Source organism: Martes martes (assembly GCF_963455335.1).
Source record: "Martes martes genome assembly, chromosome: 7".
Lineage (NCBI taxonomy): Eukaryota > Metazoa > Chordata > Mammalia > Carnivora > Mustelidae > Martes > Martes martes.
In genome coordinates this window covers 49,726,195-49,744,453 of record NC_137894.1, presented here as the reverse complement: position 1 = coordinate 49,744,453, position 18,259 = coordinate 49,726,195, and the positions used below count along the sequence as shown (strand labels likewise).

At 39.9% G+C, this 18,259-nt stretch overlaps 1 protein-coding gene across 1 annotated transcript in view; it reads left to right on the top strand.

The window, feature by feature from the left end:
- The window catches only part of RPGRIP1 (RPGR interacting protein 1), a gene marked incomplete at both ends in the record, with an annotated part of 35,517 nt that overhangs the window by 16,056 nt on the left and 1,202 nt on the right, over positions 1 to 18,259 (top strand). Inside the window, 4 exons of the mRNA XM_080808061.1 lie at positions 2,025 to 2,137; positions 5,849 to 6,041; positions 13,012 to 13,096; positions 16,189 to 16,319. Of these exons, the coding sequence (XP_080664187.1) occupies positions 2,025 to 2,137; positions 5,849 to 6,041; positions 13,012 to 13,096; positions 16,189 to 16,319 (522 nt within the window). The remainder of the gene's footprint in view (positions 1 to 2,024; positions 2,138 to 5,848; positions 6,042 to 13,011; positions 13,097 to 16,188; positions 16,320 to 18,259) is intronic.

Sequence of the window (18,259 nt, the reverse complement as noted above, 5' to 3'; positions counted from 1 at the left end):
TCAAAGGACACCATTAAGAAAATTAAAAGATCAGCTACAGATGAGGAGAAAATATTTGTAAATCGCATTTATGGTATCCATATTCTGTAAGGAATTCTTGCAACTCAATAAAAAGACAACTAAATTTAAAATGGTCAGTAGACGGGCATCTGGGTGGCTCAGTTAAGCTTTTGGCTTGTGATCTCAGCTCAGGTCTTGATCTCAGGATTGTGAGTTTAAGCCCTGTATGGACTCCATGGTAAGCGTGGAGCCTACTTTAAAAACTAAATAAATAAAAAATAAATCAAATGGTCAATAGATTTGAATCGACATTCACTAAGAATATTCTTTTTTTTAAAAGATTTTATTTACTTATTTGACAGAGAGAGAGAGAGAGAGACAGCGAGAGAGGGAACACAAGCAAGGGGAGTGGGAGAGGGAGAAGCAGGCTTCCCGCTGAGCAGGGAAGCCCGACGTGGGACTTGATCCCAGGACCCTGGGATCATGACCTGAGCCGAAGGCAGATGCTTAATGACTGAGCCACCCAGGCGCCTCTCACTAAGAATATTCTTGAATGGCTAATAATCATACAAAAAGATGTTCAGCAGCATTAGTTATTAGGAAAATACAAAATAATATAGCAGTGAGATACCAGTACACACCAGCTAGAATTGATATATTCCAGAGGTTGACTGCACCATGTGTTAGTGAAGATAGGAAAAAATTGAAACCTCATACATTACTGATGGGATGTAAAACAGTACAACTACTTTGAAAAATATTTGGCTCTTTCTTAAAAAAGTTAAACATACAGTTTACGATCCGGCAATTCTCTTAAGCGTCTGTCCAGGAGAGCTGGAAACATGTGTTCACCCAAAGACTTGTACATAATCCTCATAGCATCATTATTCATCATTCAGAATAAGGAAAGGTGTCTTAAATAAAAAACAGGATGTACTAGTCATAAAGAAAATATTGATAGTTGACTTTTTTTTTTTTAAGATCTTATTAGAGTGCGAATGTGCATGCATGTTGGGGGCGGGGGAGGTGCAGAGGGAGAGGGAGAAGCAGGTTCCCTGCTGAGCAGGGAGCAGGAGGTGGGGCTTGATCCCAGGACCCAGGATCATGACCTGACTGAGCCACCCAGGTGCCCCAAAGTTGACTATTTTAAAAGTAAGAATTTCTGTTTAGCAAAAGATTAAGCAGGCAAGCTACAGAATGGAAATGATCTTTGCAACACATGTAACAAACAAAAGGCTCAAATTCAAAAAATATACAGAACCTCTACAAATCAATTAGAAAAAGATAACCCTATAGAAACATGAGCAAAAGATATGAAAGTCATCCTACAAAAAGGAATTTCAAATGTTTAATAAAAAATATTAAGAATATCAGGGTCACATAACAAGACAGTGTGTGGGATGGGAGGTATTATTTGAGGCTGTCTGGAAAATACAATCTGCCACACCCTGATTACACTGCTGTTTTTTTGACTTGGTCATTTTCTCTAGTCCCTACCAAAGGACCAACTTTCTATTTTCTTTCCTGCCATTCTTCCTTCTTTCTCTTTCTTTCTTCCATTCTTCCTTCCTTCCTTTCCTTTCCTTCCTTCCTCCCTCTCTCTCTCTTTCTTTTTCTCTCTCCCTTCTTTCCTTCCTTCCTTTCTTCCTCCCTTCCTTCCTTCTCCCTCTCTCTCTTTCTCTCTCTCTCCCTTCCTTCCTTCCTTTTCTTTCTTTCTCTCTTTTCCTTTCTTCTTTTCTCTTCCCCTCCCTCCCTCTCTTTCTATTCTCTCTCTCTCTCTTTTTCTCTTTCTTTCTTTCTCTCTCTCTCTCTTCTCTTTTTTCTTCTTTCTTTTCTTTTCTTTCTTTCCAAAAGTGAACTCCTTATTTGGGAAGCTTCTGAGTAAGTGAATCTTCGAAAAAGAGGATTTGGTTCTCAGTTAATGAAGCCAAAACCTAGGTACTCAAAACCAGTGGCCAGAGAGTAGATTGAAGAGGTAGGTAGTGGGCTAGATAGGGTGCTTGGAAATAGTTCTATAACTGCAGCCTTTTCTCTTGTAGATAAAGAATCCTGTGAACAGGCTTCTGAAGTCAGTGAAGCACAAACTACAGATAGTGATGAAATAGTGACACCGGTATCTCTGAAGTGTCCTAAGGCAGTAAGTACACCGGGGTAATCACTGAGTGTGAGACAAGGTTGTAAATAATGATGTTGTGCTTAACAGCCACGTAGGTGAAAATAATCCAATTTTATTTATTTTTTTTAAAAAGATTTTATTTTTTATTTGTCAGAGAGAGAGAGCGCACAAGCAGGGGGAGAGGCAGGCAGAGGGAGAAGCAGGCTCCCTGCTGAGCAAGGAGCCCGAGGTGGGACTCCATCCCAGGACCCAGGGACCATGACCTGAGCTAAAGGCAAACACATAACCAACTGAGCCATCCAGGCACCCCAATGATGCAATTTTAATGAACCTGATGGGAAATTAAATTTATTTAGTTAAATTTACATTGTGAATGAATAGAAGTCTCTTGATATAGTCTCTGATGAAAGGATCACTATCTTGATTTGGTATAAATGAGCACTTGCTTCAATACTTCTCCTTTATTTGGATCCCTTGCCTGCCTCCTTCATTGTGTGCTATGATTCATCTCCAGCCAGAGTGATGCCCATTTCCTCAATCCACCCAAGGAGAGCAGGTTTACCTTGAGAGGTGGAGGCTGGAAAAGAGGAAAGGATTACTTGTGGAAAAGCTCAGAAAGATCATTCAGTTTCGGAAGTTTTTGACCTAATCTTTAAAACCTGAAATTGCTGGGGCACCTGGGTGGTTTAGTTGGTGAAGCATCTGTCTTCAGCTTAGGTCATGATCCCAGGGTCCTAGGGTCGAGCCCTGCATTGGGCTCCCTGCTCTGAGTCTACTTCTTTCTCTGCCTCTGCTCCCTCTGCCCCCGCCCCCCTCCTTGTGCTCTCTCTCTCTCACAAATAAATAAATAAAATCTTTCTTTAAAAATAAAATAAGGGGCGCCTGGGTGGCTCAGTGGGTTAAGCCTCTGCCTTCAGCTCAGGTCATGATCTCAGGGTCTTGGGATCGAGCCCCGCATCAGGCTCTCTGCTCAGTGGGGAACCTGCTTCCTCCTCTCTCTACCTGCCTCTCTGCCTACTTGTGATCTCTGTCAAATAAATAAAATCTTTTTAAAAAAATTAAAATAAAACCTGAAATTGCAATTATTTATTAAACATTACAGCCTCAGATCTCTTGTGAAACTAACTGGGGATACATATACACACACAAATATAGTTAGATAGATACAGATATATATATATATATATATATAACTAAATATATACAGATATATTTAACAATCATTGTATTAGCATCTTGTGGGGTTATAAGTGAGGTAGGAAACAATCTCTCTGTTGATCCACTAGAATGCTCCCTGACACATTTGTAGGTGCTCAATAAATATTTGTTGAATGAGTAGCTGAATGAAAGATTGAAATCTGATTGAGGATTATGAACTTCATTAGAAACAATATAAGTATAGTGTGACCTAGAATCAAGTGGTTAGATTATGTGATAGAAACTCTTAAGGTTTGTGAGGATTCAGAAAAGTGAAATTATTCCTGCTTTTGTAGAGGTCAGAAAACTCTTTCTTGAAAGAGTTAGTTAGAACTTGTACTGAGGATTTTTAGGCAACTAAAGTATGTTGGAGTGGGGAGAAACCACTCAAAATCAGTAGCCTTAAGCAATTAAGATAGCAAATACTTAAGTCTATTTTCTTCTGAACTTTTTTATCTTTCATATCTTTCTTCAGCCATTACATAATTAGTATCTTGAGAAATGCTTATAAGATGGATCAGAGCCATGAGATGTTGGAACAGGAGTATAACATAACACCTTTGAGATCATGAAGGAGAAGAAGATTAATTAATGTGTCCAGGATATAGATATACTTAGCAAAAGAGCTGAACTCCAGCCAAAATTTCTAAATCAAGCCACCTCTCAGATGAACCTGAAAAGTAGTCAGCTGGTCAGCAAGTTTTTGAACTACACTCAGACATTACATTTAAAATATTATTCAGAAGTAGAGGCTCTTAAATAAGATCTCTTTCTGGAAAACCTTTGTGGCCCCAAGAATGCTATTTGAGAAACTAAATATGAAAACTGAGCTTACTTGGGTGCCTGGGTGGCTCAGTCAGTTAAGCATCCAACTCTTGGTTTCAGCTCAAGTCATGATCTCAGGGTCGTGAGACTGAGCCCACACTGGGCTCTGTGCTAAGTGCAGAGTCTGCCTGAGGTTCTCTCTCTCCTTCTCCCTCTGCTCTTCCCCCTACTCACACACTCTTTCTCTAAAATAAATAAATAAAATCCTTTTTAAAATAAAAAAAAATTGCAACAGTGGGATTAGGGAACTTTCTAGTGTGATGGTTCTGTATCTTGATTAGGGAGTTGATTACACACTTGTATATATTTGTCAAAACTGTACATTTAGGTTTTGTATTTTACTGTGTATAAACGATACATGAATGTTAAAAGTTAAATAGAGGGACACCTCAGTGGCTCAGTTGGTTAAGCATCTGAACGTTGGCTCAAGTCGTGATCTTGGGGTCCTGGGATGGAGCCCCACATTGGGCTCCCTGCTTAGCGAGGAGCTGGCTTCTCCCTCTCCTTCTGCCCCTCGCCCCCTGCTGTGTGCTCACATGCTCTACCTCAAATAAAGAAATAAAATCTTTTTTAAAAATTAAAAAATAAAAGTTAAACAGATTTTCAGGAACCACCTTAGGCAATGTGATTTAAGAGTGGCTCTTATGTTATTTAAATGTCAGTCACTGTAAGAAATACATTTCTACATGTGCCCAGTATAATCATATATAAACAAAAGCTTTGAGAAACAGGGCTTACCTTTATCATTTGCCATGAACTCTCCTGTTTTCTGTTCTATTCCATTCCATTCTATCCTAGCCTATCTTATTCTTTCATTTAAAAAAAAATGCTAGTGAAACCCACCTAACTGACCCATAAATGTCAAAACCCACATTTTGGAAAACATGATATGTTTTTAGGAGGGTTGTGCGAGGGCTGTTGAGAGGGCATCAAGTAGCTTTCAAGAGTCACCCAGGTTGTTCTGAAGTAGATCTGTTGAGAAATACTGCCTTCTGGGCTTCCTGGGAGAAGGCCCAGGAGTTCCGCCTACTTCCTAAGAGAGGTGAAGATGGGAGTGGGGGTAGATCTTTGAGAAGTGAGGGCGTTGGCCTGGCAACCTAGAGGACAGGAGAGAACCTCCAGATGACAAGGGAGCACTGCGCCGGTTGGGGCCATCCCGGATTGACCCCTTACTAGTGTCATGACTAGTGTCATGACATGCTGCCACACCAGGGAAAGGGAGGACTTCACATTGCCCTCAGCTTCTGTCTTGAAACTCAAGAGATGTGTGCCCTCCCCCTGGTGTCTCTAATGCAAAATGGACCCAGACACAGTCCAAAGAGAGGATGGTGGTTGTGGCAGCACCTGCAACAGGGCTGGAAGGACTGGCCTTGCCATGAGGGGGCAGGCTGCTCCGGCAGCCTGCTCTGGGGCCAGCACTTGGTGGATGCAGGAAGCTCTGGGAAGTAGTTGACCAGTAAACTGATTCTCAAGGATATGGGAGATGGGGGCAACCCTCAAGGGTCCCCTCCCTCTGCTGGAGCTCTGAGCTACTGCTCAGTAAACTTTGCTTTGCTGCCCATCAAATTAAAAAAAAAAAAAAAAAAAAGGAATATGTTAGATGGAATATGGCTATGATTGCTCTCTGAGGGAGTAACATGTTCATTAGATGGAGTAGGAACACTAGGAGCATCGCTAACCTATAGGATAAATAAATATTTTCCTTGTCAGGGTTCGGAGAAGATGTGTATTGAAATTGTCTCCCTGGCCTTCTACCCAGAGGCTGAAGTGATGTGTGATGAAAGTGTAAAGCAGGTGTATGTAGAGTACAAGTTCTACGGCCTACCCTTGTCAGAGACGGAGACCCCAGTGTCCCTGAGGAAGCCAAGGGCAGGAGAGGAGATCCACTTTCACTTCAGCAAAGGTGAGGCATCCCTTGTGCTTGGCCGGGAGAGGAGTCTGAGGGGTCAGAACTGCTCTGCACTTCCAGTGGGGTGGATGCAACCATTTTATTTATCAAAGTGATATATGCATATGGTTTTACTTAAGCTTTTTGTTTTTTATTATTTTTAGTTAAGTTCTTAATTTTAATTCCAGCATGGTTAACATACAGCGTTGTATTAGTTTCGGGCATACAACGTAGTGCTTCGACAACTGTAACATTATTTGGTGCTCATCAAGATGAGCATCCTGTTAATCCTCATCACCTGTGTCCCCCGTGCCCCTGGCCACCTCCCCTACAGTAACCCTCTGTTCTCTATACCAAGGAGTCTGATTTTTTGGTTTGTCTTTTCTCCCCTTTGTTTATTTGTTTTATTTCTTAAATTCTACACATAAGTGAAATCATGTGGTCTTTGTCTTCCCCTGACTGACTTACTTCACTTAGTCTTATACTCTCTAGATCCATCCACAGTGGCTGCACCAGTTTGCATTCCTGCCAGCAGGGCAAGAGGGTTCCTTTTTCTCCGCATCCTTGCCAACACTTGTTTCTTGTTCTTTAGCCATTCCGACAGTTATGAGATGGTATCTCACTGTGGTTTTGATTTGCATCTCCCTGATAATGACTGATTTTGAGCATCTTTTCCTGTGTCTGTTGGCCATCTGGATGTCTACTCTGGAGAATGTTCGTGTCTTCTGCCCCATTTTTAAATTAGTTTGTTTGTTTTTTGAGTGTTGAGTTGTATCAGTTCCTTGTGTATTTTGGATACTAACCCCATACTGGGTATGTCGGTTGTAAATACCATCTTCCATTCAGTAGGTTGCCTTGTAGTTTTGTTGATTATTTCCTTCACTGTGCAGAAGATTTTTATTTTGATGTAGTTCTAATAATTTATTTTTGCTTTTATTTTGCTTGCCTTAGGAGACATGTCTAGAAAGAAGTTGTTATGGCTGATGTGCGAGAAATTACTGTCCGTGCTCTCTTCTAGGATTTTTATAGTTTCAGGTCTCACATTTAAGTCTTTAATCCATTTTGAGTTTATTCATGTGTATGATATAAGAAAGTGGTCCAGATTCACTCTTTATTTATTTTGGGGGGCACGAGTAGGGGGAGAGGGGCAGGGGGAGCGAGAGAAACAGACTCCCCACTGAATGTACACCCTGGTGCCAGGCTCGATCCCAGGACCCCGGGATCATGACCTGAGCCGAAGGCAGACGCTTAACCAACTGAGCCATCCAGGCACCCTGACCAGATTCACTCTTTAATATGTAGCTGTCCTGTTTTCTCAACACCGTTTGTTGGAGAAACTTTTTCCCATTGCATATTTTTGCCCTCCTTTGTCAAAAATTAATCAGCCATATAATCGTGGGTTTGTTTCTGGACTCTCTATTCTGTTCTGTTGATCTATGTGTCTCTTTTTGTGCCAATGCCATACTGTTTTGATTACTTCGGCTTTGCAGTATAGCTTGAAATCTGGGAAATTGTGATACTTCTAGCTTTGTTTTTCTTTCAAGGTCTTTTGTGGTTCCATACAAATTTTAGGAATATTTGTTCTAGTTCTGTGAAGAAGGCTGTTGGTATTTTGGTAAGGATAGCATTAAATCTGTAGATTGCTTAGTGTAGACATTTTAACAATATTTGTTATTGAGCATAGAATATCTTTCCATTTGTTTGTGTTATCTTCAATTTCATCATTGTTGTATAGTTTTCAAAGTACAGGTTTTCACCTCCTTGGTTAAGTTTATTCCTAGGTATTTTATTATATTTGGTGCAATTGTAAATGGGATTGCTTTCTTAATTTCTTTTTCTGTTGCTTCATTATTACTGTATAGAAATGCAACCAGGGGTACATGCGTGGCTGAATCAGTTAAGTGTCTGACTCTTAATCCTACCTCAGGTCTTGATCTCAGGGTTGTGATTTCAAGCCCAGTGTGGAGCCTACTTAAAATAAAAATAATAATAATAAAGAAATGCAACAGACTTCTGTATATTGATTTTATATCCTGTGACCTTACTAAATTCATTTATCAGTTCTAGTAGTTTTTTTTTTGGTGGAGTCTTTAGGGTTTTCTATATATGGTATTATGCCATCCACAAAATAGTGAAAAATTTACTTCTTTCTTACCAATTTGGATGCTTTTTATTCCTTTTTCTTATCTGATTGAGGGCTAGGACTTCTAGTACTGTGTTGAATAAAAACATCCTCATCTTATTCCTGGTCTTAGGGGGGAAAGCTCTCAGTTTTTCACCATTAAGTATGTTAGCTGTGGGTTTTTCATATATGGCCTTTATCATGTTGAGGAATGTTCCCCTTAAACCTACTTTCTTGAGGGGTTTTATCATGAATGGATATTGTACTTTGTCAAATGCTTTTCTCCATTTATTGAAATGATCTCATTGATGTGTGATGTATCATATTGATTGATTTACAAATATTGAAATACCCTTGTATCCTGGAAATAAATCCCACTTGATCATTTAAATGTATTGTTGGATTTGGTTGCTAATATTTTGTTGAGGATTGTTGCATCTATGTTCATCAGAGATAGTGGCCTATAGTTCTCTTTTTTTGGTAGTGTCTTTATCTGGTTTTGGCATCAGGGTAATGCCTGCCTCGTAGAATGAGTTTTGAAGTTTTCCTGCCTCTTCTATTTTTTGGAATAATTTGAGAAGACTAGGTATTAACGCTTCTTCAAATGTTTGGTGGAATTCACTTGTGAAGCCATCTGGTCCTGGTCTTTGAGAATTTTTTTTGTGTCTGATTCAATTTCATTTCTGGTAATCGGTCTGTTCAAATTTTCTATTTCTTCCTGAATCAGTTTTGGGAGGTTTTATGTTTCTAGGAATTTGTCCATTTCTTCTGGGTGGTCCAATCTGTTGGCATGTAATTTCTCATAATATTCTCTTACAGTCCTTTGAATTTCTGTCATGTCAGTTGTTTTTTCTTCTCTTTCATTTCTGGTTTTGTTTATTTGAGTCCCCCTGCCTTTTTGATGAGTCTAGCTAAAGGGTTATCAATTTTGTTCATCTTTCCAAATAACTAGGTCCTGGTTTCATTGATTTGTTCTATTGGTTTTTAAAGTTTCCGTTTTTTTTTTTTAGTTTTTACTCTAATCTTTATTATTTCCTTCATTCTACTGGTTTGGGGTTTTGTTTGTTCTTTTTTTTAGTTCCTTTAGGTATAATGTTAGGTGGTTTTTTGAAATTTTTCTTGCTTCTTGAATTAGGCCTGTATTCTTATAAACTTCCGCCTTAGAATAGCTTTTGCTGCATCCCAAAGGTTTTGGACCATTGTATTTTCATTTGTTCCCATGTATTTTTTTATTTCCTCTTTGATTTCTGGGTTGACCCATCGTTTAGTAGCATGTTATTTAATCCCCATGTAGTTGTGCTCTCTCCAGATTTTTTCTTGTGGCTGATTTCTAATTTCATAGCACTGTGATCAGAAAAGATACGTGGTGGGGCACCTCGGTGGCAAAATTGGTTGGACATCCAACTTTCAGTTTCAGCTCAGGTCATGATCTTGGGGTGTCAGGCTCCGCACTCAGTGTGGAGTCTGCTTGGGTTTTTCTCTTCCTCTCCCTCGGACCCTTCCACTTGTATACTTTCTCTCTCTAAAGTAAATAAAACTTAAAAAAAAAAAAAGATACATGGTATGACTGATCTTTTTGAATTTGTTGAGACTTGTTTTGTGGCCTAAAATGTGATCTATTCCGGAGACTGTCCCACGTGCACTTTAAAAGAATGTGTATTCTGCTGTTTTAGGATGGAATGTTCCGAATATATATGTTAAATCCATCTGGTCCAATGTGTCATTCAAAGCCACTGTTTCCTTGTTGATTTTCTGTTTGGATGATCTGTCCATTGATGTAAGTAGGGTTATGCGTATGGTTTTAAAATATCAAATAGGCCTGGAAAAATTTTTAATTAAAATGAAACAGTCCCTTTTTCCATCCCTTCTACACAAATCACTCCCTGATTTCCTCCCCATTCTCTGTGGTCCACCACACCCCTTTTCACTTTTCCTGCTATTTCTTATTATTTAACTCCATGTTTCTGAATAATGCTTCTGTTGCAGCTTCCTGACTCACCAATTTTAGATATTATCTGCTGACTTCCTATCGTGACACACAAAATTTCTCTCTCTTACACTGTACCCATGTTTCCTTCTTTCCATAGAGTTGGATCATAACTTTTATTTAATCCAATCTTAATTGTTTCTATTATTATGGATATGTAAATATTAATTCTTCAGAACCAAGTAGTATGCCATAGTTAAAATCCTTTTTTTGTATTTTTCTGTCTCAGTTTTTCATTTGCTCTATCTTCATTATGCCCATTATAATTCTTTTCACATCCTCCAACAGCCTTTCCAAGTTTTCAAATAATCAAACCTGTCAAAGAATGTATCAATTTTTTTTTTCCTTGAAGACCTCTCTTCAGCCCACCATTCAGCTATTATCCTGCTGCTGGCATTTGGAGAATTTGATTTAATTCTCTCTTATACTGGGTTTCTTATCTCCTGGGTTCTCTGTCATCCACTGATTCACTTTTATATTTTAATGGGTCATGTTTTCCGGTAGCTTTTAAATAAAGCATACACTGGGGAGTGCCTGGGTGGCTCAGTGGGTTAAAGCTTCTGCCTTCAGCTCAGGTCATGATCCCAGGGTCCTGGAATCGAGCCCCGCATCGGGCTCTCTGCTCAGCGGGAACCTGCTCCCCTCTCTCTCTCTGCCTGCCTCTCTGCCTACTTCTGTCAAATAAATAAATAAAATCTTTAAAAAAAAAAAAGAAGAAGAAGAAGAAGAAAACTACCTCTACCTGTCCAGAAAACTTGAGCATTTTATCTTTTTCCTTAGTATTCTTAAATTTTAGAATAATGTGTATATTTTTCCTGTAATTGTTCTAGCCATTCAGGGGTTCTTTCAATCTGGAAGCTCATGGTTTTTAGTTCTGGGAATTTTTATTGAATTTCTTTGATAATTTTGTCCCCAGGATTTTCTCATTTTCTTAGTAGAGTTTTTATCTTCCACATTAATCCTCTGATTTTCTCATTTTCTTTTTTTTTTTAAGATTTTATTTATTTATTTGACAGAGACAGCAAGAGAGGGAACACAAGCAGAGGGTGTGGGAGAGGAAGAAGCAGGCTTCCCACTGAGCAGGGAGCCCAATGTGGGGCTTGATCCCTGGACCCCCAGATCATGCCCTGAGGTGAAGGCAGACGTTTAATAACTCAGCCACCCAGACGCCCCTCATTTTCTTCCTATAATCACACTTCTATCCTTTCTATTTTGGGGAAATTTCCTTAATTTAAGATTTTATTTTTAAGTATGGCTCAGTCCGTTAAGCATCTGACTCTTGATTTTGGCTGAGGACATGATCTCAAGGTTGTGAGATTGAGCTCCACATCAGGCTCCACACTGGGCATGGATCTTTTTTTTAAAAAATATTTTATTTATTTATTTGACAGAGAGAGAGAGATCACAAGTAGGCAGAGAGGCAGGCCAAGGGAGATGGAGAAGCAGGCTCCCCACTGAGCAGAGAGCCCTATGCAGGGCTCTGAGCCCAAGGCAGAGGCTTAACCTGCTGAGCCACCCAGGTGCCCTGGGCATGGAGCTTGCTGAAGATTCTCTCTCTCTCTCCTTTTGCCCCTTACCCCGACTCCCCTCTCTAAAAAAAAAAAAAAATATATATATATATATATATATATATATGTATGTATGTATATATATACACATATATATATGTATATATATACATACATATATATGTATACATATATATATATATACACATATATATATATATATTTAAGTCATCTCTACATCCAATGTGGGACTGGAGCTCAAACTTACAACCCCAAGATCAAGAGTTACCTGCTCTACCAAGTGAGCCAGCCAGGTGCCCCTTAATAGGTGTAGTCTTTTTTTTTTTTTTCTTTTAAGTAAACTCTACCCCCAGCCTGGGCTCAAACTCACAAGCCTTGATGAAGAACCTCTACCAACTGACCGAGCCAGGTGCTCCCTCAGATTTCCTTAGTGTTAACTTCCAGTCATTGAAAATTTGTCTTTGATTTCTAAGAGCTGTTTGTTGTTGTCTATTCCTTCTCCCCCCACCCCTTAAGTGTATCCTGTCCTTATATGAGGTAGAAGTTTATTTCTTACATAAAATGAATTCTGAGGGGGGACAGTACAGGGCTGAGGATATGCGATCCTATCAGGGTCCAAACTCCTATCCTGCCCTCCAATCAACCTAGCGCCTGTCTTCCATCCTTTTGGTGAGCCTGTCACCCTTCATGGTTGCGGGGGAAAGGAAGGATGCTTCCCAGTCGAGCCTGTTACATAACACAATAGCCAGAACTTAACGTGCTGCAGCCAAACCTAGCTAAATAAGAGGCTGGAAAACATACGCTAATGTATTTGAGGCTGCAGCGTTCCCATATATAAATAAGGAGGAAGGGAGAGGGTGGGTGTTGAGACAGGCACCTTGAGTTGAATCTGCTACAAAACTCAAACCTCTGCATGGCCATAAGAAATCAGTCTCCTGGGATTCTTCCGGCTTTAGAGTGGTGGGAGCACGTTTGTCTTGGCACAGTGGCCGAACAGCTTTCCAGGCAGATTGTAAGGCTTCTTTTTTATCAGGGTCAACTAACTTTTTCTTAAAGGTCCAGGTAGTAAATATTTTAGGCTTTGTGGACCAGATGGTTTCTGTCACAGCTATTCAACTCTGTCGCTGTAGTTGGAAAGCAACCATAGATAATACGTAAACAAATAGGTGTTGGCTGTATTCAGTAAAAACTTCATTTACCAAAACAGGTGGCCTGCCATGAGCCCTTGATTGCCAATCTCTCTTTTCTGTCATGGTTTTATTATGTATGCCACTTATGAAGGTCTTAGTGCCCATATAGCAACAGTGTCTGATTCTTCGCTTTTCTCCTCTCTTATCCTTACTGCAGTGATAGACCTGGACCCACTGGAACAAAAAGGCCGAAGGCAGTTTCTGTTCGCCGTGCTAAAGAAACAAGATCCAGAGCAAGGACGGTAAGCATCTGCTTTCCATGTTGAAAGAAGGGAGATATTAAACACCCAGCAACTCCGTTTGGTTTTGCACTGATATTGAATATTCTAATAACTTCTTTTGTATTAACTGACTGGATGGATTTCTCATCTCCTTGAGGCTAATTCCTGTTTGCAGCCACCTGGTAAACTAGATGAATCTCATTGGTGTAGTTCCTCTCTCACCCGTGCCAGCCCCTGATGACACTGTTTTTGAATACTGACAGTGCTCCGTAAGGAATGGACAAAACCCTTTGACAGTCCCAGATAATTTATATCTTACACAGTACCATTGCTAGCTTACCTAATATTAGGTCTTTATGATAGTAATTTCATATTTAGTGGTTTTTTTTAAGATTTTATTTATTTGACAGACAGAGATCACAAGTAGGCAGAAAGGCAGGCAGGGGTGGCGGGGGGAAGCAGCCTCCTCACTGAGAGCCCAATGCGGGGCTCGATCCCAGGACCCTGGAATCATGACCTGAGCCGAAGGCAGAGGCTTTAACCGACTGAGCCACTCAGGTACCCCCATATTTAGTTTTTTAAAAGAAGGCTCCCAGCATGGAGCCCAAGGCGAAGCTTAAACTCATGACCCAGAGATCTAGATCTGAGCTGAGATCAAGTGTTGGATGCTTCATTGACTGAGCCACCCAGGCCCCCACATGTTGAGACTTAAAATTATTTCTCTACAGGATTACTTTGACGTAACTGAAGTAAATTCGAGGCGTACTATCAATTTTAGGGACGTGTCCCTGTTATTCCTCTGGTGTGAAGAGGCCTCCATTTAAAAGCTCCCAGTGAAGTGCACAAGACATAGTTATACTAAAAAAATTATTCACCATTCAGCTGAAATTTGAAATTCAAATTTAAGTGGGCATCTCTTTGGATTTTTTTTTGCTTTTGGCAAGATCTAGAAATGTTGCCTCCTTTTCAAGTGTGTGGGTAAGAAATAATACAGGGCTGGTGTTTTAGCCCAATAAATTTGTTTAATTTGCATTTACTTTGTCTCCAGTTAGTCATAGAAAGGACTGAAGAAGGAGCCATGGAAATAAATAGTGCATCTGACTTCAGTGTCACTGTGTACTTAAACAGATAGAAGCTTACTGGTAACTTTGAAAATGTAAAGCATTTTGTTTGTTTCCCTTCTGCATCAACGTTGAATTTAGTTATTTTCCTTTTTTCTCTCAGCATTCCTAGAATACTTTCTTCCTTTATTTCCTTACAGTGGTAGCTTCTTCCCTTTTCTTTTTGTAACCTTCTATTCAATTTTAGATTTCGATTGACGTACAGTGGACAGGACATTGGCTTTGTAATCAGAGAAAGCCTGATTTTGAATCCTGGCTCTTCTACTTACTAGCTCTGAATTTTGAATATTACTTGGCTTGAGGGCTTCTGTGAGGATACAACTGAAATAATTAATGTAGTTTATCTAAAGCATCTTGGGGGCACCTGGGTGGCTCAGTCAGTTAGGCATCTGATACTTTACCTCAGCTCAGGTCTTGATCTCAGAGTTGTGAATGAATCAATGAATGAAAGAACGATGAAGAATGAATGAATGCATGCATGCATGCATGCATGCATTTGGTATTGTGCCCTGTACCTAGAAAGGTGAAAATTGGGTTCAGGTAGTTAGCATCATCCCTTTGCATTGTTGTAGTTCTCAGTAAGGATACAGAAGCATCATCACAAATGAATATTACTTTGTGAGCTAAGAATATGTCACTTTCAGAAGAATTTCTTCTTTTTAGCTTCATCCTGTTTAGCTGTGATTTTAAGTCCTATTTTTAGTCCTATTCTTGTTCCCTTAGTACTATTAGCCACCAGTATTTGCTTTTAAACAAATTAATAGGGATACAGAATGTCCAGAATAGGCAAACCCAGAGAGACAGAAAGTCAATTGGTGGTCTTCTGGAGACTAAAACACACTCTATTTTTTTTTTAAAGATTTTATTTATTCATTTGACAGACAGAGATCACAAGTAGGCAGAGAGGCAGGCAGAGAGAGACGAGGAAGCAGGCTCCCTGCTGAGCAGAGAGCCTGATGCGGGACTCGATCCCAGGACCCCGAGATCATGACCCGAGCCGAAGGCAGAGGCTCAACCTACTGAGCCACCCAGGCACCCGAAACACACTCTATTTTTTCTAAATTTACTAAAACACACTGAATTGTACACTTTAAAATGGCTAAGATGATGAATTTATGTGTGAATTTTATCTCAAAAAATCGAATAGGTACTAGTTTCTAGAATTTCGTATCATTCTTCACTGAGTTGAGTCAGGAGAATAATGAGTGCTGTGGACTCCTGGCTGCTCGTGGGTGCTGTGCCCTGCACTCTGGTGCCGTCTCCAGACATACAACTCAAAGGAATACACTTTTTATACGTTTTGTAATTCTGTATTCCTTCTGTTTTTCCTTTGCTCTGGCTTGATACCCAACTTTTATTTAGAAATCTAAGAACTCTTCTAATTCTCCTATAATCTTGGTTTTTGTGCAAACACCTTCACTGTCCATGACAAATCTTTCATCAGAGTTGTAAGCTATCTTAGAAGCATCCTATATGAATAGGTTTCTTTTTTTAAGAAAAAAGATAGGTTTCTTTTTTTATAGGTTTCTTTTATAGGTTTTTATAGGTTTTTTTATAGGTTTTTATAGGTTTCTTTTTTTAAGATTTTATTTATTTATTTGACAGAGAGAAGCAGCAGTTAGAAGGAGAAGGAGAAGCAGGCTCCCTGCTGATCAGGGGCTAGATCCCAGGACCCAGGGATCACGACCTGAGTAAAGGCAAACACTTAACCACTTAACCTACTGAGCCACCCAGGTGCCCCTATCTGAACAGTTTTGAGACAACTTGATCAATTGCATCATCTCAAGTCTTAGTTCCCTCTTTTCCAGACCTGTCATTCCTTTAAAATACACCAGTTCCTTCTCTTTTGCCATTACAGTTATGCAAGATGAAGGTCAGGGAAAACTGATTCAGGGAAAACACTGTATAATTTATGATTACCTTTATCATTATATATGTATTTTAAGCCTTACAGTATCAGCAGTACTGAGTTAAATGCAATTTTTCCTTTAGTTTAAAGTTTACAGTGGTAAGTGATCCTATGGACGATGAAAAGAAAGAATGTCAAGAAGTAGGATATGCATTTCTGGAACTGTGGCAGATCATGGAATCAGGAAGAGACGGTGTAGAGCAAGAGCTAGAGAGTGAGTAATAAACTTCCATGCTTCTCTGTTTCACTTATTTCTAAGGGAATCAGCCTAATCACAAATTCTCTTCCGGTTGTACCTTCAGTATATCATTACCACTATGAAGGTGTTGATACAAACTGGATCCAAATCCAGTTTGTATATTTAATATTGAAATAACTGTAGCTGTATTTATTTCTAGATCGAGCATGAGTAGTCAGTTGTATATTTTAGCCCATGTATCTCATGACAACCAGAATATAATCTTTTATGAAAATCTCCAGTGTTTGAAATAGGGGAATTTTGAAAAGACCAATTCTTTTAATTTCAGTCAAATTTCGACATTAGAATTTCTGATTTCTCTTAAGCATATAAGGTTTGTAAAGGCGGCAAACACCCTCCGCTTTTTTTTTTTTTTTGAAGATTTATTTATTTATTTGACAGACAGAGATCACAGGTAGGCAGAGAGGCAGGCAGAGAGAGGAAGGGAATCAGGCTTCCTGCTGAGCAGGGAGCCTGATGTGGGGCTCAATCCCAGGACCCCGGGATCATGACCTGAGGCGAAGACAGAAGCTTTAGCCCACTGAGCCACCCAGGTGCCCCAACACCCTCTGGTTTTAATGTGTGACACTTCCCCTAGTCTCTTCAACACTCACTCACCTGCTCCCTCACATCTCATGGTATTTGTTACTGAGTTTTTTGGGGTGAGTTTTTTTTTTTAGTTACCAAATCTTAACAGTCCTGCTTCAGAAGTGTTTTGACTACATCCCCACTTCCACCCCATTTCCATCTGCTACAGTGTTTCTTTACAGAAAGTTTGATCACCACCTTCTTCTTAAATGTTTTTAACATTGTTTGCTGCAAGCCTGGCATGCTTGAAAAATATCTGCCTTTGGATGCCTTTAGGTGGGCCTGTTCTGTCCAGTCCCACTGCTCTTAACCCTGTGTGTCTGGGATTTCACATTTACCTTATCTGCAGGGCTGTAGTAGGGTCCGAAAATTACCCACTAGACCAAAGGTTTTCAAACTGCTAGTACTTACCAACCAAATAATGGATACCAGAACTGAGGGGGAAAAAACTGTAGGAAATATGAGTGCTCTGCACACAGATTATTTTGTGACACTTTCTTATGTACATGTGTACTGAGTCATGATATAAAATTATAATGAGATTTGAGGGATACTTTTCAGACCAGGGGCTACAGAGTTCAAACTAGCTGGTAGATAAGATTCTTCATTTTATTCCTCTAGTACCTTACCAGCTGAGGTACTGGGCAAGTCATATAACCTCTCTGTGCAGGTTTCCTCAACTGCAAAAGGAGAATAGCGTTGCTCCCTCACAGGCTTGTCCAGAGGATTGAGGGAATGCTTAAGTGAAGGCTTGTGGGAGAGGAATATTTAGGACAGGGCTGGCTCCCTGGCACATGGCGAGTGCGATCTATGTCACCTGTTTTTTAACTTGTGCTCCCAAGTTCGATTCCTGTCCCCATTCCTCAAACATGCTGCACTCTTCCTGACTTCAGTGCCCTTTGTAGAGAAGAAACATCCCCTGAAGCCTTTTTTGGTCAGGACCTCAACATTTCTAAAGCCAATGAGTATGTCTCAATTATTTTGATTTTTTTAAAGCATTTTACTTATTTATTTGACAGAGAGAGATCACAAGTAGGCAGAGAGGCAGGCAGAGAGAGAGGAAGGGAAGCAGGCTCCCCACTGAGCAGAGAGCCCGATGCGGAGCTCGATCCCAGGACCCTGGGATCATGACCCGAGCTGAAGGCAGAGGCTTTAACCCACTGAGCCACCCAGGTGCCTCTATTTTGATTTTTTTTAATCAAAAGAAAAATTTGTAGTAATTTATTTTGGCTGCCTTTCCTTCCACTCAGGCTTTAATCATGTTGGCCTGATTTCAAAGACAAAACACTGCTTTCTATCCCTGCAGCTCTCTTTTCTCTTAGCACTTT